A 19,036-nucleotide genomic window follows, 5' to 3' on the forward strand; every position below is an offset into this window, starting at 1 on the left:
CAACTCTCAAATTCACAAATGGCAAGCGATTTCATTTCCCATGAAAGAAGTCTCTATTAAAACATACAAAAGAAAATACTTAGACAATTTCCAATTTCAACAGAATCTTTCCCTTGGTGCTGTGGCATTGTGCAGCCAGAGAAGTGGTATGTGCTTGGGTCACTCAGATGAAGTAGTACTGCATCCAAATGTCAGATTTTGAGTCCCAATGAAACTGACAGTGTGACCTTTTCACAAACACTAACACCTGTAAATATTGTAACAACTTGAAATAATGGCCTGAATGAAATCAAACTCTGAGGATATGTAGAATAGTGTACCTGTAATATACAGTTAAAATTGTGGCAAAATGGCATCCTCTTACTCCCAGCTGTGCCATACTCTCCAGTGAGAACCCTTGGATGGTATGGAAAGACAAAATAAGGTACCAATACGCCTGCATGGAGCAGAATGTCTCAGAGAAATGAGTTTGTCATACATCAATGTTTCATGTTGTATAGCACTCACTGCTATGACACTGATACATGTGTGTAACCAGTGGACAGAAGAGCAACAAACATAATGTCAAGCAGACATTGGACCTTACAATATGACCACCACATGTGATCACCACCATCCTGACTTCATACCAATGATGAACCATATAGCTTCATCCACAGTGTAGTGAAATGCTAGAAGGGGGCTTCGAACTATCTACATAGACAGTTCAACATTGTCTGCTAAAGGAGGTGTTGGTGGCACACAAATGACTTCACTGCTTGTTGACCAATTAGCTTTTGTTCCACTTCAGTCTAACGTAAAGTGATGGCCATCCATGTGTTGGACACTATTTCTGTGATCACAATCTGGCTGCCTGCGTTTGTTGAGTGGTGTGTCAGACAGAAGCTAAGTGTGATGGTTTGGGTAAAACAAATACTTTTGTCTCCCATGCAGTTATGAGATATTCGAACAGCAAAAGCTGAGCTAGTGAGGCTTCATGCCAGAGATACTGTCCCTTCTTCAAACAATTCAAAATGCCATATTTCAGGAGAACAATGTACAGATGTGGTGAGAAATGCAGAAACCTTTTTGAGGAGTACTGCTGGACCTTACTTCCTCGGCCTGGATGCCCTCTTGACATGGCGAACATATACACGATGTGGCTGGTCAGCAACTCATTGGTCACAGTCTTTCAACAAGAACTCTTGCTTTGTAGGACAAATACAAACAATAAGAAATGTGTGACCTTACACTGTAATGGATACTCAATGTTGGTGATAATGGGCAGTTTTGTAATTCCAATCTTAATCCTAATAATGTGTATATTGTATTGTATCTAATCAGTTGTATAAAGAGCATTTCTGTCATATGCATGCTTCTTGGTGCTTTGATTTTCACAAACATTTGTATATTTCCTCAGCAAAGCTGGCAGATGCAGATGAAAATAGACTAGTAGAGGTGAAGAGACTAATTGTTACGAGTATTAATACCATAAAACACAGATAAATTGTTACTTTTTAGCTGAGTAACGAGTCAAAATTGTGTGCCGCACCGAAAGCTGAAGTTGACTCCCTGCTGTCCTCTTCTCCCACCCAAAGGAGTTTGGATGACATGGAGGGAAAGGAATGGCAAACTGGAGCTTTAAGTCGCTACTGATGTGTGATAGGATGATGGTAGTGCTAAACTCCGTCTGTAAACAGCAGTGATCCAGCTACGAGTCACGGCCCTGCACACAGTTTCAAGTGGGCACAAATGATTGCATTCGAGAACTTAATTCCCTCATCTTGGAATAAACACTTCTAGCTTCAAGTAGCTTCTCAGCATTCAGACAGAAGCTTCTTAATCAACTTTTCATAAAATTCTTGTGTGCTATTATGAATAATCGATAGGGGTACCATTAAAACAAGAGGATGGAGATAGGGGAGATGTAGTACTTGTACGAGGTGTGGCTAGAAAAAAACCGGACTAGTACTGGTGAAACAATAAAACGAATGCAATAAGGCTGAAAGTCGCGTGGCCTGTCACGTGACTCTACGTGACTCTCGCTCCGCCTACTGCTCGAGTTTCATCTGCCTCCTGCACTCAGTCTGCCCGTGGCGTCTGTTTTAAGTAGTTGAAGTTTTGTCTGTGCGTCGGAAAATGTTGAGTGTACAGAAAGAACAGCGTGTTAACATCAAATTTTGTTTCAAACTAGGAAAATCTGCAAGTGAAACGTTTGTAATGTTACAACAAGTGTACGGCGATGATTGTTTATCGCGAACACAAGTGTTTGAGTAGTTTAAACGATTTAAAGATGGCCGCGAAGACACCAGTGATGACACTCGCACTGGCAGACCATTGTCAGCAAAAACTGATGCAAACATTGAAAAAATCGGTAAACTTGTTGGACAAGATCGCCGTTTAACAATCAGAGCAGTGTCTGAGTTAACAGGAGTTGACAAGGAAAGTGTCGAACAAGTTTACCGATTTTTTCAATGTTTGCATCAGTTTTTGCTGACAATGGTCTGCCAGTGCGAGTGTCATCACTGGTGTCTTCGCGGCCATCTTTAAATCGTTTAAACTACTCAAACACTTGTGTTCGCGATAAACAATCATCGCCGTACACTTGTTGTAACATTACAAACGTTTCACTTGCAGATTTTCCTAGTTTGAAACAAAATTTGATGTTAACACGCTGTTCTTTCGGTACACTCAACATTTTCCGACGCACAGACAAAACTTCAACTACTTAAAACAGACGCCACGGGCAGATTGAGTGCAGGAGGCAGATGAAACTCGAGCAGTAGGCGGAGCGAGAGTCACGTGACAGGCCACGCGACTTTCAGCCTTATTGCATTCGTTTTATTGTTTCACCAGTACTAGTCCGGTTTTTTTCTAGCCACACCTCGTATTATCACATGTTAGCACCTCCCTCTCCCTATCTCTATCTCTCTAACAAGGGTGACCATGTGATAGTTAGTACGGCGGGGGGGGGGGGGGGGGGGGGGGGGCAGGAGCCAAGACCTGGGGGTATGGAGAATGATTAATTTTTTGGAAGACAAATGGTGACTAAGTATCCATAAAGAGTTCCATTTCCAACCCCATTAAAAATCTGCATAATACCTATTTTTCAGTCATTTTCTTCAAAAAAAAAAAAGTAGCAACTCACTACACTGTATTTTTTCCTTTCACTAAGAGCTAGGACGATGGGGGGGGGGGGGGGGGGGGAGCTGTACACAGCCTTCACTTGCCCCCGGGTATTGGTGCCTTTCTCTCTAATCCACTAGTCGAGCCTGAATATCCAAATCGCTTGTAGAACTTGAGTTAACAAGAGATTTCGAGGGACTTCAAGCAAAGCTTTTTTCACTTTTTGGCAGGTAAGGAAATGTTTGTTTGGCTTGGTCTCACTGTAGTACATCTGGAAGACATAGGAAGTTGGCGATACAGAGGAACTAACAAGGCAATTGATTGATGAAATATTCATGAATCTGGTGAAGGGGGGTGAGATATGAGTAAAGGATTTTTCAGCTATCATCAGTACTGCAATACACTGCATTACGAGAAGTGCTGGTCTTTTCAGTAGCTAGTTGATCATAGGATGGAAGAGGGAGTATGTTAGCAGTTTCCTCTGTTATTCGTTCACATTCTTCTGTACTATGAAACAATTTCGTCCGCACCCTTCCACCCCCAAAAAATTACGGTTTTAGCAAATCCTCAGAAAATCTGGTGTGGAATCATCGAAGGAGACGAGGGTAATAATAAATTACTTCAAAAAAATAAATACTAAGACAAATACCTGATATTTTAATTCAGATTCAAAAAACGTTTGAGGAACAGGTCTTGAGGCTGAAATAATTTGAGTTTACTTGTGCTACGTGACAGCACTGCAAATGTAAGCGCTTTTTTGTTTACGTCACCAACCGAAAAGTAGAAATAAAAATTGCTGGTCTCACAACTTGAAGCAGCCGAGCTCGAGTGGAAAATATCGAAACATCAGTCTATTTTATCTCCTGTTCCTTGTTATTTTTGCTGTGAATGAAGCCCACAATAAAGATCGCTGTTGTTTCTCTGACACATGCTAGAGAAAGATGGTGACAGGGGCGAATGTCGGAAGTTTCAAGCACGTTTTTGTAGATGCCACAGTTCGGGTTATCAGAGACATAAAAATCTTCGTTTCCACAGTGTTTGTTGATTTGTGAACCTCAACGTTTAAGCAGTGAGTAAGAAGAAGAAGAAGAAGAAGAAGGCCGTAGTGATCAGTCAGGTTTTTGGCTATGGATTTAATTTCCTTGTAAGTTCTCTTTGTTTTTCTTCCACTAGCTGCAAATGAGGCATGAAAATTTTAAACGATTTCAATAAAATTTTCTGTTGTCTTAAAGTTTGAATTTTTTGATCTAGCAAATGTCTTAACTTAATCACGTGCTGATCTCTGTGTTTGACAAGTAGGCTGGTGGAAACAGATTCATTTTTGCGTCATTTTTATCCACAGTAATTAAGACGACTCTGTTCAAAATTCAGAGTAATTTTGTGTCTGAAAGGTTGACAGAACAGAAACAGATTCATTTTTGCGTCATTTTTATCCACAATAATTAAGACGACTCTGTTCAAAATTCAGAGTAATTTTGTGTCTTGAAAGGTTGACAGAACAGTTACAAGCTGCCAGCAGCTGCTAAAAGTTCGTTTCATTAAGTTTCGCTAATCTCTCTATATTATACGCAAACGAAAAACATGGTTATCAAAGTATAAAACAAATTAATAATAAAAAGCTAATGGCTATTGAAGTCCCATTCAGCAAACTGGAATTAACTGTGGTGACAAAGTCTTCATAATTAGAACCGAATTCGAACACTGCATATTCCGAGAAGTGGGTCTGGCTATTAATGAATTAGTTGAGTAGCGAAAGTAATGTTTCCTATTTCTTTCTGTCCCTGGTCATGCAAATGGTATAATTTCCAGCTTCTACTTATTACCAGGTAGTCATCAGAAGATACGCCAAAAACAAATAAATGGTTCAAATGGCTCTGAGCACTATGGGACTCAACTGCTGAGGTCATTAGTCCCCTAGAACTTAGAACTAGTTAAACCTAACTAACCTAAGGACATCACAAACATCCATGCCCGAGGCAGGATTCGAACCTGCGACCGTAGCGGTCTTGCGGTTCCAGACTGCAGCGCCTTTAACCGCACGGCCACTGCGGCCGGCAACAAATAAATAGTGGGGTAGTAAAGACTAAGAAATTAAATTACAAATCTCTCTTACATACACTCCTATAAGCACACTACATTAATTGTATAGAGAAGTTACTTTGATTTGCTATTTAATTTCCTAGTATTTTACTACCCAGTTTTCTTTCTTTTTAAACTGATCCTGTCGAGATGACGTGGCAATAAGTCGGAAGCAGTAATGATGTCACTTGTGTGACCTTAGGCTGAAATATACAAGGTGGTTCCCTGACGATATTGCAAGCTTTCAGGGATGATGAAGGCTAAACGTATCAATTTGAGGTAAGGGACCCTAGACCCAAAGCGACCTAGTCTAAAGTTTTAAGAGAAAATTGTTCTGATACGTCTGACAGTGGAATACCTGTACTGTTGTTGCTAAGATTGAAGGGTACGCAACTTTGAGGTGGTAGTATGGACAAAAACGTGAAACATATCTGTTCTTCTGAGGAAGTTTCCGTGCCTTTTGATACATGTATTTAGAACCCGCGTATTTACAGGACTTTTTTTCCTTGTTTTGGTCCACGCTACCGCATCTGAAGATTGCCTACCCTACAGTCTTAGCAACAACAGTACCGGTGCATGTGTTCCACTGTCAGAGGTATCGGAATGATTTTCGCTTGCAGCTTTCGAACTTGTCGTTTTCAGACCACCGTTCCTTACCTTCAATTGATACATTTACCCTTCTCCATCACCCTTGAGAGTTTGTATCATCCGCACAGACCCACCATGTGCAACACAAAAAAATTACAGTAAGGTAGTAAGCGTAGGCTTTGTAATGTCAGTCCCGTTGCCCCGCGCCCACTCACAGCACGTGCTGTTCCTCCCCACTCACTGTCATGGTTTCGAGGTATATGGTGGCCTGCCTCTTGAGGAATTCCTTCTTGACGCCCCTGAAGATGTTGCGGCGGCGCGGCGGCCGAACGGCCGGCAGCGCCGCGTCGGCCCCGACCAGCATGTCTCCGGCAGGCGGTCAGAGCAGCAGCGACAGAGGCGGCGGCAGCGGCGGCTCCAGCAGCCGTAGTCGCCGCGCAGCAGCGGCGCCGGCACACTGGCCACGCGGGGGCATGCGCGCCGACCAACCCTGCCTGCCCTTCCCTCCTCTGCCCTTCCCTTCCGGCGCCTTATTTATAGCTGCGCCCACTTTACGAAACAAGCGACGCGCTAAATTATTACTTTTTTCTTCCGGCGCCGAGAGGTGGCGAAAAACCAGCTCCCGAGTGCACACACGCGGCGGTGTATCGCTGCGGCCCCGCCGTGGAGCGGCCGGCGAGCCGCGATAGACTGAGCGCTCCTACACACACACTGCTGGCGACGGGTTTGCCAAATACTATTTCTGTTGGGGGGCCGGGCGTCGAGCGCTGCCCCGTGCTGGCAGCCACCAGACACTCGGTGCATCCACTACCTGGGCCAAGGCTGGACACCGGCCGCAGTCCTCCCTCTCACATTCCGAGTACACTCCTGACCGGAAACTAAGCGTGACCGCCTCTCTGCCACGGATGCCTCTAAACCCCAATTAACTCACAGCCAGCTGGGGCTCGTAGATAAAGGCTCTGACGATTAGCCACCCCAAAATCCATTAAAATATATTTTTGAATAACACGAGGGGGCGTTCAGCAAGTAATGCAACACGTTCTTTTTTTTCTGAAAGCATCTACATCTACATCCATACTCCGCAAGGCACCTGATGGTGTGTGGCGGAGGGTACCTTGAGTACCTCAATCGGTTCGCCCTTCTATTCAAGTCTCGTATTGTTCGTGGAAAGAAGGATTGTCGGTATGCTTCTGTGTGGGCTCTAATCTCTCTGATTTTATCCTCATGGTCTCTTCGCGAGATATACGTAGGAGGGAGCAATATACTGCTTGACTCTTCGGTGAAGATATGTTCCCGAAACTTTAACAAAAGCCCGTAGCGAGCTACTGAGCGTCTCTCCTGCAGAGTCTTCCACTGGAGTTTATCTATCATCTCCGTAACGCTTTCGCGATTACTAAATGATCCTGTAACGAAGCGCGCTGCTCTCCGTTGGATCTTCTCTATCTCTTCTATCAACCCTATCTGGTACGGATCCCACACTGCTGAGCAGTATTCAAGCAGTGGGCGAACAAGAGTACTGTAACCTACTTCCTTTGTTTTCGGATTGCATTTCCTTTGGATTCTTCCAATGAATCTCAGTCTGGCATCTGCTTTACCGACGATCAACTTTATATGATCATTCCATTTTAAATTACTCCTAATGCGTACTCCCAGATAATTTATGGAATTAACTGCTTCCAGTTACTGACCTGCCATTTTGTAGCTAAATGATAAGGGATCTATCTTTCTGTGTATTCGCAGCACATTACACTTGTCTACATTGAGATTCAATTGCCATTCCCTGCACAATGCGTCAATTCGCTGCAGATCCTCCTGCATTTCACAAGGGGAGGCCGCCAACTGTGAAATTCATATTCGATTCATACTGCGCATAATAAAAGCTCATGGCCAGAGGCGTAATGTGGCAAAGCACCAAGATGCAATTCTCAGCCGTTGTCGAGAAAATCGACAGTTAAAAGAAACCGTTCGGTGAAATACTCTCTACGATCAATAATTTTCTACAGCGTCGTGGCGCAGCGATAAGCGCTCGGGTTTGTAATCCGAAGGTCGCCGGATCGAATCTCGCGCCATGCAACCATTTTTTTTAGTTTTTTTGTAATTCATATATATAGTATTTGTTTTTTGTAATTCAAGTGTATATATATATATATATATATATATATATATATATATATATATTTGAATTACAAAAAACAAATACTATATATACATATATATATATATGAATTACAAAAAACAAATACTAAAAAAAATGGTTGCATGGCGCGAGATTCGATCCGGCGACCTTCGGATTACAAATAATAAGTTGTTGAAAGTCGTTTGTCGTGGAAAAACTGGCGACTTCGAACATCATTATGTTTTCCGCAAACAAAGTTGTATTTCACAAATGTTATTAATTGTCTTCATAATGTTAACCACGTATAGTTAACGGAAGACGAAGAGACGATATTCCGAAACGAATACGTATAGCGTAAGTCATACGTTCGAATTAGAATAGAGACCCCACAAACACAAATTTGCCGTGGCGGGTATGAAATATAAACTCCGTTACTCGCTCGTTACACTTGAAGGACAGATGTTGAATGGGCCGAAACGAGCCGCCGCATAACAGCGTAGTTACCTGCCAACTTCGAAAGAAGGTAGATGCGGTCCCTAGCGCAACTTATAACATCGTCGAAAATCAGTGCGGACGGGAGAGCTTTGGTACAACCTGTTAAAAAAACGTAAAACTGGAGGCGGTACAATTGGAGAGCGATCCGCCTTCACCAACATGCATAAGCAATTCCTTAATAGTTTATATATATACAAACCCGAGCGGTTACCACTGCGCCACGACGCTGTAGAAGATTATCAATCGTAGAGAGTATTTCACCGCAACGGTTTCTTTTAACTGTCGATTTTCTCGACAACGGTTGAGAAGTGCATCTTGGTGCTTTGCCACATTACACCTCTGGCCATGAGCTTTTATTATGCGCAGTATGAATCGAATCTGAATTTCACAATTGGCGGCCTCCCCTTGTCAGTACAAATTTCCATTGTTACAACCTCTCGATACACCACAGCGTCATCTGCAAAAAGCCTCAGTGAACTTCCGATGTCATCCACAAGGTCATTTATGTATATTGTGAATAGCAACGGTCCCATGACACTCGGCTGCGGCACACCCGAAATCACTCTTACTTCGGAAGACTTCTCTCCATTGAGAATGTCTCATTTTATTCAGTATCTCAATACACCCACACTCTTTTGGCTACAGAACCCCATTTTCCAACATAATCTCCGTTCAAAGAGACGATGTTATGTCACCTTACTATGAAAGTCTTTATGCCCGCATGGTACCCCTGTACTGATCGACGTCGGAGCCGAAACATTGCTGCATCAATAACCTCCCCATGACTCACGTATTGCTTCCTGCGGAGTGCATCCTTCACGGAGTCAAAGAGATGAAAGCGGGAAGGTGCGAGATCTGGGCCGTAGGGTAGACGAGGAAGAACAGTCCAATGAAGTTTTATGAGCTCCCCTCGGGTGCGCAGACATTTATGCGGCGTTGCGTTGTCATGGAGGAGAAGCAATCCGCTTGCTTTTTTGTGGCGACGAACACACTAATGTCGTTTCTTCAGTTTCCTGAGAGTAGCACAATACACTTCAGAGTTGATCGTTGAACCATGTGGGAGGTCATCAAGCAGAATAACCGCTTCAGAGTCCCAGAAGACCGTCGCCATCACTTCACTGGCTGAGGCTACAGTTCTGAACTTTTTTTCGGAGGAGAGGTAGTGTGGTGCCACACCGTTTTGTTTCGTCTTCGAAAGTGGAACCCACGTTTCATCGGCTGTGACAATGTTCAACGAAAAGATTGACAGGACCAGCGTCGTAACGTGCAAACAATTCCACTGAGATAGCTTTTCGTTGTTTTTTATGGTCTTCTGTTAGGCGGCGAGGAACCCAGCGGACGCGTACCTTTGACTACCCGAACTGGCGGACGAGCGTGTCCGCACTATCAACAGAGACGTTCAGTTGCGCAGCTGTGTGTGTAATTGTAATCCGTCGATCACCTTCAATGTCTCCGCACTTTCCAGCATTGTAGGAGTCACAGCTGTGTGTGGCCGGCCGGCAAGTGGGAGATCAGACAGGTTTGCGCGACCTTGTTACAGTGATGAAAGACGGCTTGCCCAACGACTCATTATGCTTCTGTTCACTGCCATATCTCCGTAGATATTCTGCAAACGCCTATGTAACTCTGCGATGCTCCGGTTTTCCTCCAAAAGAAACTCAATGTCGGCTCTCTGCCTGGGACTCACCTCCTCCACATTCCAGATGTCCTACAACAAATTCCACATGTTTTCAACCGAAATTGGCAGAGAAAAAAATGTGTTGCATTACGTATTGAACACCACAGGTATATTACAGAATTTAAATTATCAGGAAGAATTTCGAATATTTACTACGTGGACTTAAATAATGGCAGTCAAGTGGCCGAGCAGTTCTAGGCGTTACAGTCTGGAACCGCGCGACCGCTACGGTCGCAGGTTCGAATCTTGCCTCGGGCATGGATGTGCGTTATGTCCTTAGGTTAGTTAGATTTAAGTAGTTCTAAGATCTAGGGGACTGATGACCTCAGAAGTTAAGTCCCATAGTGCTCAGAACCATTTGATTTTTGAGTGGCAGTCAACGTTTCTACAACTATTCAACAGATTTATGTTTTTCGAACAGGTTATGCACTTACGGCGCCTTCAAATGCGCGTTAGCTCCATATAGTAGAGGTTTAGGGGCGTGGCTTTTTACAGACTTCCACGAGGCTAAAAAAAATTGACCTTAAGGGACTTTACTACCACCCACAGGGTTTTCACGTTCCGCTGCTTACAACGCAGGGCAATCAACAGAGTGACTGATCCTTCACTCTCGAATCCTTGTCTCTGCAACTCTATTATGCTTTAATGCGTCATTAATATAGACGTAATATTAATATTCTGATAGTAGTAACGTTGACTTTTTGTTTCTTGTATTGGTAATTCTACCCCATGTACTACAGACGTGATATGTTTGTACAATGCACCTCTCGCTAAAGTGTACCGAAATACAGTGAAGTGTTGCCACTTAGCGACAGTTTCAGCAATGGTTAGATTAAATAAGGACGCAGAACATGTTTTCAATTGCTAACAAGTACTTTGCTTGCTAACAATATTTGCTTAATAAAGTGCGTTCTTCTCGTTGTTTGAGGTGCATTTTGACGGCTTTTGCAACATGTATGTTATGCTGAACTACCAAGAGCATGTATTAGGCTGGTGCATAAGTTCGTAGCGTTTCTGTTTTGCGTTTTGGTATTCCAGTTACTATGGTTTTATTTATCGATCGCCATTTTTTATTTCTAGTTCACTGCTGCTATTTGAGTTTACATATTGTCATTTTGTCATTTGGAGATAGTGAGTGGAGCTGTGGACGCCAGAATATGGAGAGGCAAGTGGAAAAATCTGAACCAACAGAAGTGCGACGATAGCGGAGGCAGCCACAAACTTTTGTGCCATTCATTGAGGGGGAGGGGCTAGGGGGACGGGGTGAAAGAGGGGGAAGGAGGATGAACAGGTAGCGATTAATATCCAGTCGATAATGAGGTCATTAGAGACGGAGCTCAAGCTCCTATTAGGGAAGGAAATCGGACGTCCCCTTTCAAAGGAACAATATCGGTTATTTACCTGAAGCGATTTAGGGAAAGCACGGAAAACTTAAATTGGGACTACCGGATGAAGGTTTGAACCGTCGCTCTCCCGAATGTGAGTCCAGTGTGCTAACCACTGCGCCAATTCGGTCGGTCCGTCTACGTGAATAATGGCATTGGACAGAGCATAACAAGAAAATGGTTTTTTCGTTTACGAGGACTATTTTGACACTAGTGACCCTCCAAGTTCAGGAAGACATCAGCGGTTTGATGAAGATAATTTAAATGCATTAATCCACAATGATCCGCGACAGTGTACTCGAGAACTGACAAATGTGAAGAACTGTAATCATTTCACCATCGCGCGACATTTGCATGCATTGGGAAAAGCCAAAATCACAGAAATCAGCGTTTGGGCATATGTGCATCTCTACTTGCTCGACATCAACTGGGCGAAAACACCGCCCATTCCAATTCTGTATAGTTACTGGTGACAAGAAATGGTGTCTTTACGCTAACATATGGGAAAGTAAGGAATGACTGAGCCCAAACAAAGCAACAACCTGCGCGCTTGCCCCAAAGATAATGTTATGCATCTGATAGAGTAGCGTCTGTGTTGTGTGCTACGAATTGCTTCCCCGAGGAGTAATCACCAGGAAGACTGCCTGAAGTGGTGCTGCTGCTCCACGATAACACCTGCCCGCATTCTGCTAGGCTGACAAAAAACATTTTACAGGAATTGGTTGGGAAGTCATTCCGCACCCAACTTGTTCAATTGCTCTTGATCCCTCAGATTTTAACCTTTTCCGCTCTCTATCGAATAACCTTCAAGGAAGTTTCTTTCCGGTTGAAAATGCGCTCCGAACATGACTCGACGAGTTCTTTGTCGCAAAAGCACGTGATTTCTACAGTCATGGGGTCGGAAAGTTACCCCAGAATTGACAGACTGTAGCAAAAAGTGAAGGAGACAGTATACGCAACGGACTTATGAACCAACCCAATATTTTGAGACGCATTTGAAGGGGAAAAGAAGTATCCGTAGAACTCTATGGTACTCGAGAATTTGAGCATATTGATAACAATACTGAAGACAGGAGCCGCCTCTGTTCACAGCCTAGGGCTTGATAGTATTTTACCTGAAAAACAAACTATTCCGTAGGGAACTTAAATTGGTCCAAAACACATTCAAAATAGTCTAAACACTGACATCTGCGCAAACACTATATTCGCCAAATTATTAACTTCTACCACTCGTAGTTTGCTTCAAGGGTTAGGTTAGTGTTGTTTAACGTCCCGTCGACAACGAGGTCATTAGAGACGGAGCGCAAGCTCGGGTTAGGGAAGGATGGGGAGGGATATCGGCCGTGTCCTTTCAAAGGAACCATCCCGGCATTTGCCTGAAACGATTTAGGGAAATCACGGAAAACCTAAATCAGGATGGCTGGAGACGGGATTGAACCGTCGTCCTCCCGTTTGCTTCAAGTGTCAACTGTCAATTCTCTCATCGTTTCCATCTTTTTCATAGCGCCTTGAGGCGTCCTCTTTTTCCCATGATTTGTCAAATTTATTTTATTTGAACGCTGAGGCCAGCTGATCATCTCGTCGCCATAGTCGTCAGTTCACACAAAGGACAGAAGTCATGTGACCCATCTAAGTGAGTCGCCTAACCTTTATTGCGTGTGTTACCGCATTCTCTTTGTGAGCCGTATTTTCTGAGGCTGAGACTGGTGAGTAGCCTACCATCCGCATGAACGAGCGTGGAAACCCACTAATAACCACATTCTGGCTGATTGGTGTATTAAACGAACGGTCGTACAGTCCGAGTCTGGCTCGTCCGCTGTTCCTCTCACACGGGCTCTCGTGTCAAATAGTCTCAGGAAAAACATTCTGCAAATACAATGAAGCGCCAAAGAAACCGGTAGAGACACGCGCTTTCAAATACAGATATATGTTAACAGGCAGGATAAGGTGCTGCGGTCGGCAGCGCCTGTATAAGACGAGTGTCTGGTGCCGTTGTTAGATCGGTTATTGCTGCTACAACGGCATATTATCAAGATTGAAGTGAGTATGAACGTTCTGTCGGCACACGAGCAATGGGACCCAACATTTCCGATGTAGCGATGAAGTGGTGATTTCTCCGTGCGACCATTTCGCAAGTGTACCGTGAGTATCAGGAATCCGGCAAAAAAGTCAAATCTCCGACATCGCTGTGGCCGGAAAAAAGATCCTGCAAGAATGAGACCAATGACGTATGAAGAGAATCTTTCAACGTGATAGAAGTACAACCCTTCCGCAAATTGCTGCAGATTTCAATGCTGGGCCATCAATAAGTATCAGCGTGCGAACCATTCAACGAAACATCATAGATGTGGGCTTTCGGAGCCAAAGGCCCACTCGTGTATTCTTGACGACTGCACGACTCAAAACTTTACGCCTCGCCTGGGCCCGTCAACACAGACATCGGACTGTTGATGACTGGAAACATATTGCTTGGTTGGACGAGTCTCGTTTCAAATTGTTTCCAGCGGACTGTCGTGTACGGGTATGGAGACCACCCCACGAATCCGTGGACCGTGCATGTCAGCAGAGGACTGTTCAAGCTGGTGGAGGCTCTGTAATTGTGTGGTGCGTGTGCAGTTGGAGTGATATGGGACTGCTCATACATCCAGATACGACTCCGACAGGTGACACGGACGTAAGCATCCTGTCTGATCGCCTGCATCCATTCATGTCCATTGTGCATTCCGACGGACTTGACAATTCCGGCAGGACAATATGACACTCCACACGTCCACAAATGGTACAGAGTGGTCCCAGGAACACGCTTCTGAATTTGAACAATTCCGCTGTCCACTAAACTCTCCAGACATGAACGTTATTGAGCGTATCTGGGATGCCTTGCAACGCTACAGAGGCGCACTCCGCTTCCTGTAGCCAACTGAGCGAGTTGCTTGCTTCACACGTTTCCACCACACAGAGTCTTCTGGCTATGAGGAAGACACAGATGGCGCTCTGACAACTATGCCACTACGCTATCTGTTGGCGGGTAACGCTGAAATCATCATCTTTCTATCCACTCTCCATCATGTATGCCGTCATCGGATCAAAATCGACATCGTATTTCCAGGTGCACTAATTTTTTCCGGTAGTTTATTTATTAAGAACACGCAAAAGCCTGAAATCTCACTTTTGTTAGTCAGTAAAGTGATCATACCTTCAACCTTTTTAGTTGAAAGTGAAGCTGTTAATAAAATTCTCCTGGGTTTGGCTGTCTCAAACCCAGAAGAATTTTGTTGACTGGAACAACGGCCGCGGAAGCCTACGTTTACATCAAAGTGAAGCTCCTTACACCCAACGGTACAATCGTGCGCCTACTGCGAAATATAACTGTATATCCAAAGCGTTTTCTGTTGCTGTATGCATACATATTAAATTATTAACATCTTGTTGATCGGAGGAGAGCTACTGTTCTGATGACAATTAAGGCGTACATTATTTGAAGGTAGTTGTGGTCTTTATAGTTTGTAACAGAGCTTGTGGCAAAATGCGAGACATATGCTGTTGTCTTCAATCTGATATCGCTGGGGTGTGTGCGCGCGCGTGTGCGCGCGCGTGTGTGTGCGTGATGGTATATTTCGACCATTTTAATATTACACTTTGAAATCATCCCAGTTCGAGAAGGGAACTGTCAATTATACTAATGGTATGGTTATTGACGTAATATCGAAGCAGCTTGATTTAGAACTTGAATGGGGCCGGCGACCATGTACAAAATAATGATTTCTTGAAGATGTATTCAGTGAGTTAAACAACAATCGCTACGTTGAGGCAAGAATCAGGAGAAAAACGTGCTACATCGATTTACATAAAACTGATTTAGAGGTTTAGTCCTTCAGAGAATGACTGTTATAGCGCCACGCATACGTTCAAAATGTCCCACTTTACAAACTGTGCGTAGGGAGTACGTACCGTTCGGGGCACTTTTCCCTGCAGAATTATGGAGGTCGTTGAGAAGCTGTACTGAGATTTTGCTATCTTTAAGATCGTTTCCCAGTGGACATGGTAAGACGTGAAAACATGCATACATTCTTTCCTTGTTCAGATCAGGAATGGAACAATAAAGAACAATTAATAATGAAACAATGGCACGGAGTAACCACGCCATCCACTGAGTAATAGTTTGAAATGTGGTGGTGTTGTGGTCTTCAGTCCGATGACTGATTTGTTACAACTGTCCATGCTACTCTATCGTGTGCAAGCCTCTTCATCTCCAAACAACTACTGCAATCTAAATCCATCTCAATCTGATTATTGTATTCATCTCTTGGCCGCCCTTTACGATTTTTACCACCCACACTTCCCCAAATACAAAACTGGTGATCGCTTGATGCCTCAGAATGTGTCCTATCAACCGATCCCTTCTTTTGGTCAAGCTGTGCCACAATTATCTTGTCTCTCCAATTCTACCCAGTACTTCCTCATTAGTTTTTATCTAAACTGTTTATCGTCCATGTTTCGCTTCCATACATAGTTACACTCCATACAATTACTTTCAGAAGAGACTGCCTGACACTTAAATCTATACTTGATGTTAGCAAATTTACTTCAGAAACACTTTTCTTGTCATTTCCAGTCCAAATTTTATACCCTCTCTCTTTGACTATCAGTTACTTTGCTCCCCAAATAGCAACACTCATCTACTACTTTTAGTGTCTCGTTTCCAAATCCAATTCCCTCAGCATTACCTGATTTAATTCGACTGCATTCCATTATCCTTGTTTTTCTTCTGTTTATGTTGATCTTATATCCTGCTTTTAAGACACTGTCCATTCCGTTCAACTGCTCTTCCAAGATCTTTGCTGTCTCTGACAGAATTACAGGGTCATCGGCAAATCTCAAAGTCTATTTCTTTTCCTTGAATTTTCATTCCTACTCCAATTTTTTCTATGGTTTCCTTTACTGCCTGTTCAATGTACAGATTGAATAACATCGGGAATAGGCTACAGCCCTCTCTCACTCCCTTCACAGCCAGTGCTTTCCTTTCATGCCTCTCAACTGTCATAACTGGTATCTGTTTTTTTGCAAGTTGTCAATAGCTTTTCGATCCTTGTGTTTTACCCCCATTACCTTCGGAATTTCAAAGAGCAAAGAGCTTTCCAGTCAACATTGTCGAAACTCTCTCTAAATCTACAAATGCTATAGAAGTAGGTTTGCGTTTCCTTGACCTATCTTCCGAAATAAGTCAATATTCTCACGCGTCTTCCTGCATTTCTCCGGAATCCTAACTGATCTTCCCAGAGATCGACTTCTACCAGTTTTTCAATTCTTTTGGAAAGACTTCGTGTTAGTATTTTGCTTCAATGAATGATCAAACTGCTTTCTTTGAAATTGGAATTATTACATTCTTCTTGAAGTCTGAAGGTATTTCGTCTGTCTCGTACATCTTGCAAACCATATGGAAGAGTTTTGTCATGGATGGTTCTCCCAAGGCTATCAGTAGTTCTGACGGAATGTCGTCTATTCCCGGGGCCTTATTTTGATTGGGTCTTTCAGTGCTCTGTCAAGTTCTTCTCGCAATTTCTTATCTGCCATCTGAGTTTCATCTACGTCCTCCCCATTTCTACAATATTCCCTCCAGTACAACTCCCTTGTATGAACTATCTATATAGTCTTTCCAACTTCAATTTTTCCCTTTGCTTAGGAATGGTTTCCCACCTGAGATCTTTATTTTCATACAACAGCTTCTCTTTTTCCAAAGGCCTCTTTAATTTTACTGTACGTGATATCTATCTTACCCCTAATGATATAAACTTCTAAATTCTTACATTTGTCCTCCAGCCAAGCCCGCTTAACCATTTTGCACTTCCTGCCAATTTCATTTTTTAGACGTTTGTATTCGTTTCGCCTGCTTCATTTGCTGCAGTTTTATATTTTCACGTTTGATTAATTAAAAGTTTTGAAACATGGACATAAATGGATGAACGGAAGACAAGTCGACAATAATACTTGTCCGTTCTCGGTGATTATATATAACATCAAGTGACGTCTTATTGTAGGTACCCGATGTCAGTAGTGGCTGGTGAGTCTTATTTATGTTCCTCAAGAATAACTTTAAAGTTTGCTGGGCGCTCTAAAGTATCATCCGATTTATTCATTATCAATTTCATAAATGAATACATTGTCACAGTAAAATGGGGAAGAGACTTCGCTTGTAGCTCCAACCGTCTGAAATTCCAACCCGAAGCAACTTTTCTATTCTCGCGCACATAAAACCGTGTGCCCGACGACGGCATAGTTTTGTTCATTCCCCGAATTCTCTCTGAAGGCGAAAGGGAAATAAAACGCTCTAGTGATGAATGCCAACTCTGCGTTCATAGTCACAGTTGCCTCGGCAGTAAACATCACCGACACCAAATGCTCTGGCAGCTGCAAGGCGAGATTGCCCGCACGTGGCACAAAATCAGTGACGTTTCAAGCACCCGACTTGTCCGCTTTCAGTACAACTTTCCACATGGATCATCAAGATCTCCGACGTTTTCTCATACATAATGGAGGCCAATCAAAACAGTGGAAAATGAAACGAAAACATCGAAATGCAATTTAGATTACGATCTATATGAAACAGAATTAGCACAGTAATAACAGAATGAAGTATTTTTTAGGAAGATCTAAACTCTAAGTCTTATAAATATGTGAATTCGGGCCATAGGGTTAAGACTTTTCATCAGGAGTCGGCCATCTAATTTCTTCAGAGCGAGCGAGCGAGCGAGCGAGCGAGAGAGAGAGAGAGAGAGAGAGAGAGAGACTGCCGCTGGATGATCGGCGTCTTAAATTTAACGTTTATGACATATTGGGTGGTGTCAAAAATTTCATTCAGTGTACAATATCGACTTCAAAACGAAGCAGTTCAAGACTTTGATACACGCCTAAAGCATGAAGTGATTTCAGTTTGTTAATGTGCATTCGAAGCGACGAATGAAAATTCTTACCAAGCGCAGGATTCGAACCCGGGTCTCCTGCTACTAGGCACGTGCACCAACCACTACGCCACCCTGCACAACTGCGTGGACTACCCTCTTACTCCCTCCTCAATTCAAGTTCCCATTCACGCCTCAGCCTACTTGATAGTCCCCCTAAACACTAACAGCATTGCAGACTGTGCGCACCTACTAGCATCTTGTGTCTGGTCTCCATTTTTATACTAACGTGGGAGAAACGTCTCTGATTTACTTAGTTCATTTGACTTACTACTCCTCTCCTCTGTCCTGGATTTATGGTTGTTACGTAGCACCTAAATCCATTGACAAGCTCTACGTTGAGTATCCCGTTATAGCAAACACAATGCGTTGTACGACTCGAAGATTCTCAGACGGAAAGCACTTCGACCTAAGGAAGAGAGCTTTAGTTTCTCCAGTGATTCGTCATGATTCTTTCTAGTTTATATCCGTGTAAACAGGCAAGCTTAAGCGTGACTCATCTAATGAAGCAATCCGTCTGCCGAGCTCCCTGACGCATAGGCGTATTCTTTGAAAAGGTTTCCGTTCAATGCCTGTCAATCATTTTTTATTACTTAGCTCACTTGTAACGTCAGGCTGGCTATTCGTCCAGTTT

The 19,036-nt window shown here is 43.3% G+C and overlaps 1 protein-coding gene across 5 annotated transcripts in view; it reads right to left on the minus strand.

Annotated features, from left to right (window-relative positions):
- Window positions 1-19,036, minus strand: part of LOC126254922 (protein unc-13 homolog 4B) — a 273,157-nt gene that overhangs the window by 60,557 nt on the left and 193,564 nt on the right. The window contains exon 1 of one of the 5 annotated variants that reach the window (XM_049955354.1): window positions 6,014-6,443. The exons of the other annotated variants lie outside the window; for them this stretch is intronic. Coding sequence (XP_049811311.1) covers window positions 6,014-6,136 — 123 coding nt within the window. The 5' untranslated portion in view covers window positions 6,137-6,443. Of the gene's footprint in view, window positions 1-6,013; window positions 6,444-19,036 lie in introns of those variants that run through there. 5 annotated transcript variants of the gene reach the window in all.

Source organism: Schistocerca nitens, chromosome 1 (genome assembly GCF_023898315.1).
Source record: "Schistocerca nitens isolate TAMUIC-IGC-003100 chromosome 1, iqSchNite1.1, whole genome shotgun sequence".
In the NCBI taxonomy this organism is placed as follows: Eukaryota; Metazoa; Arthropoda; class Insecta; order Orthoptera; family Acrididae; genus Schistocerca; species Schistocerca nitens.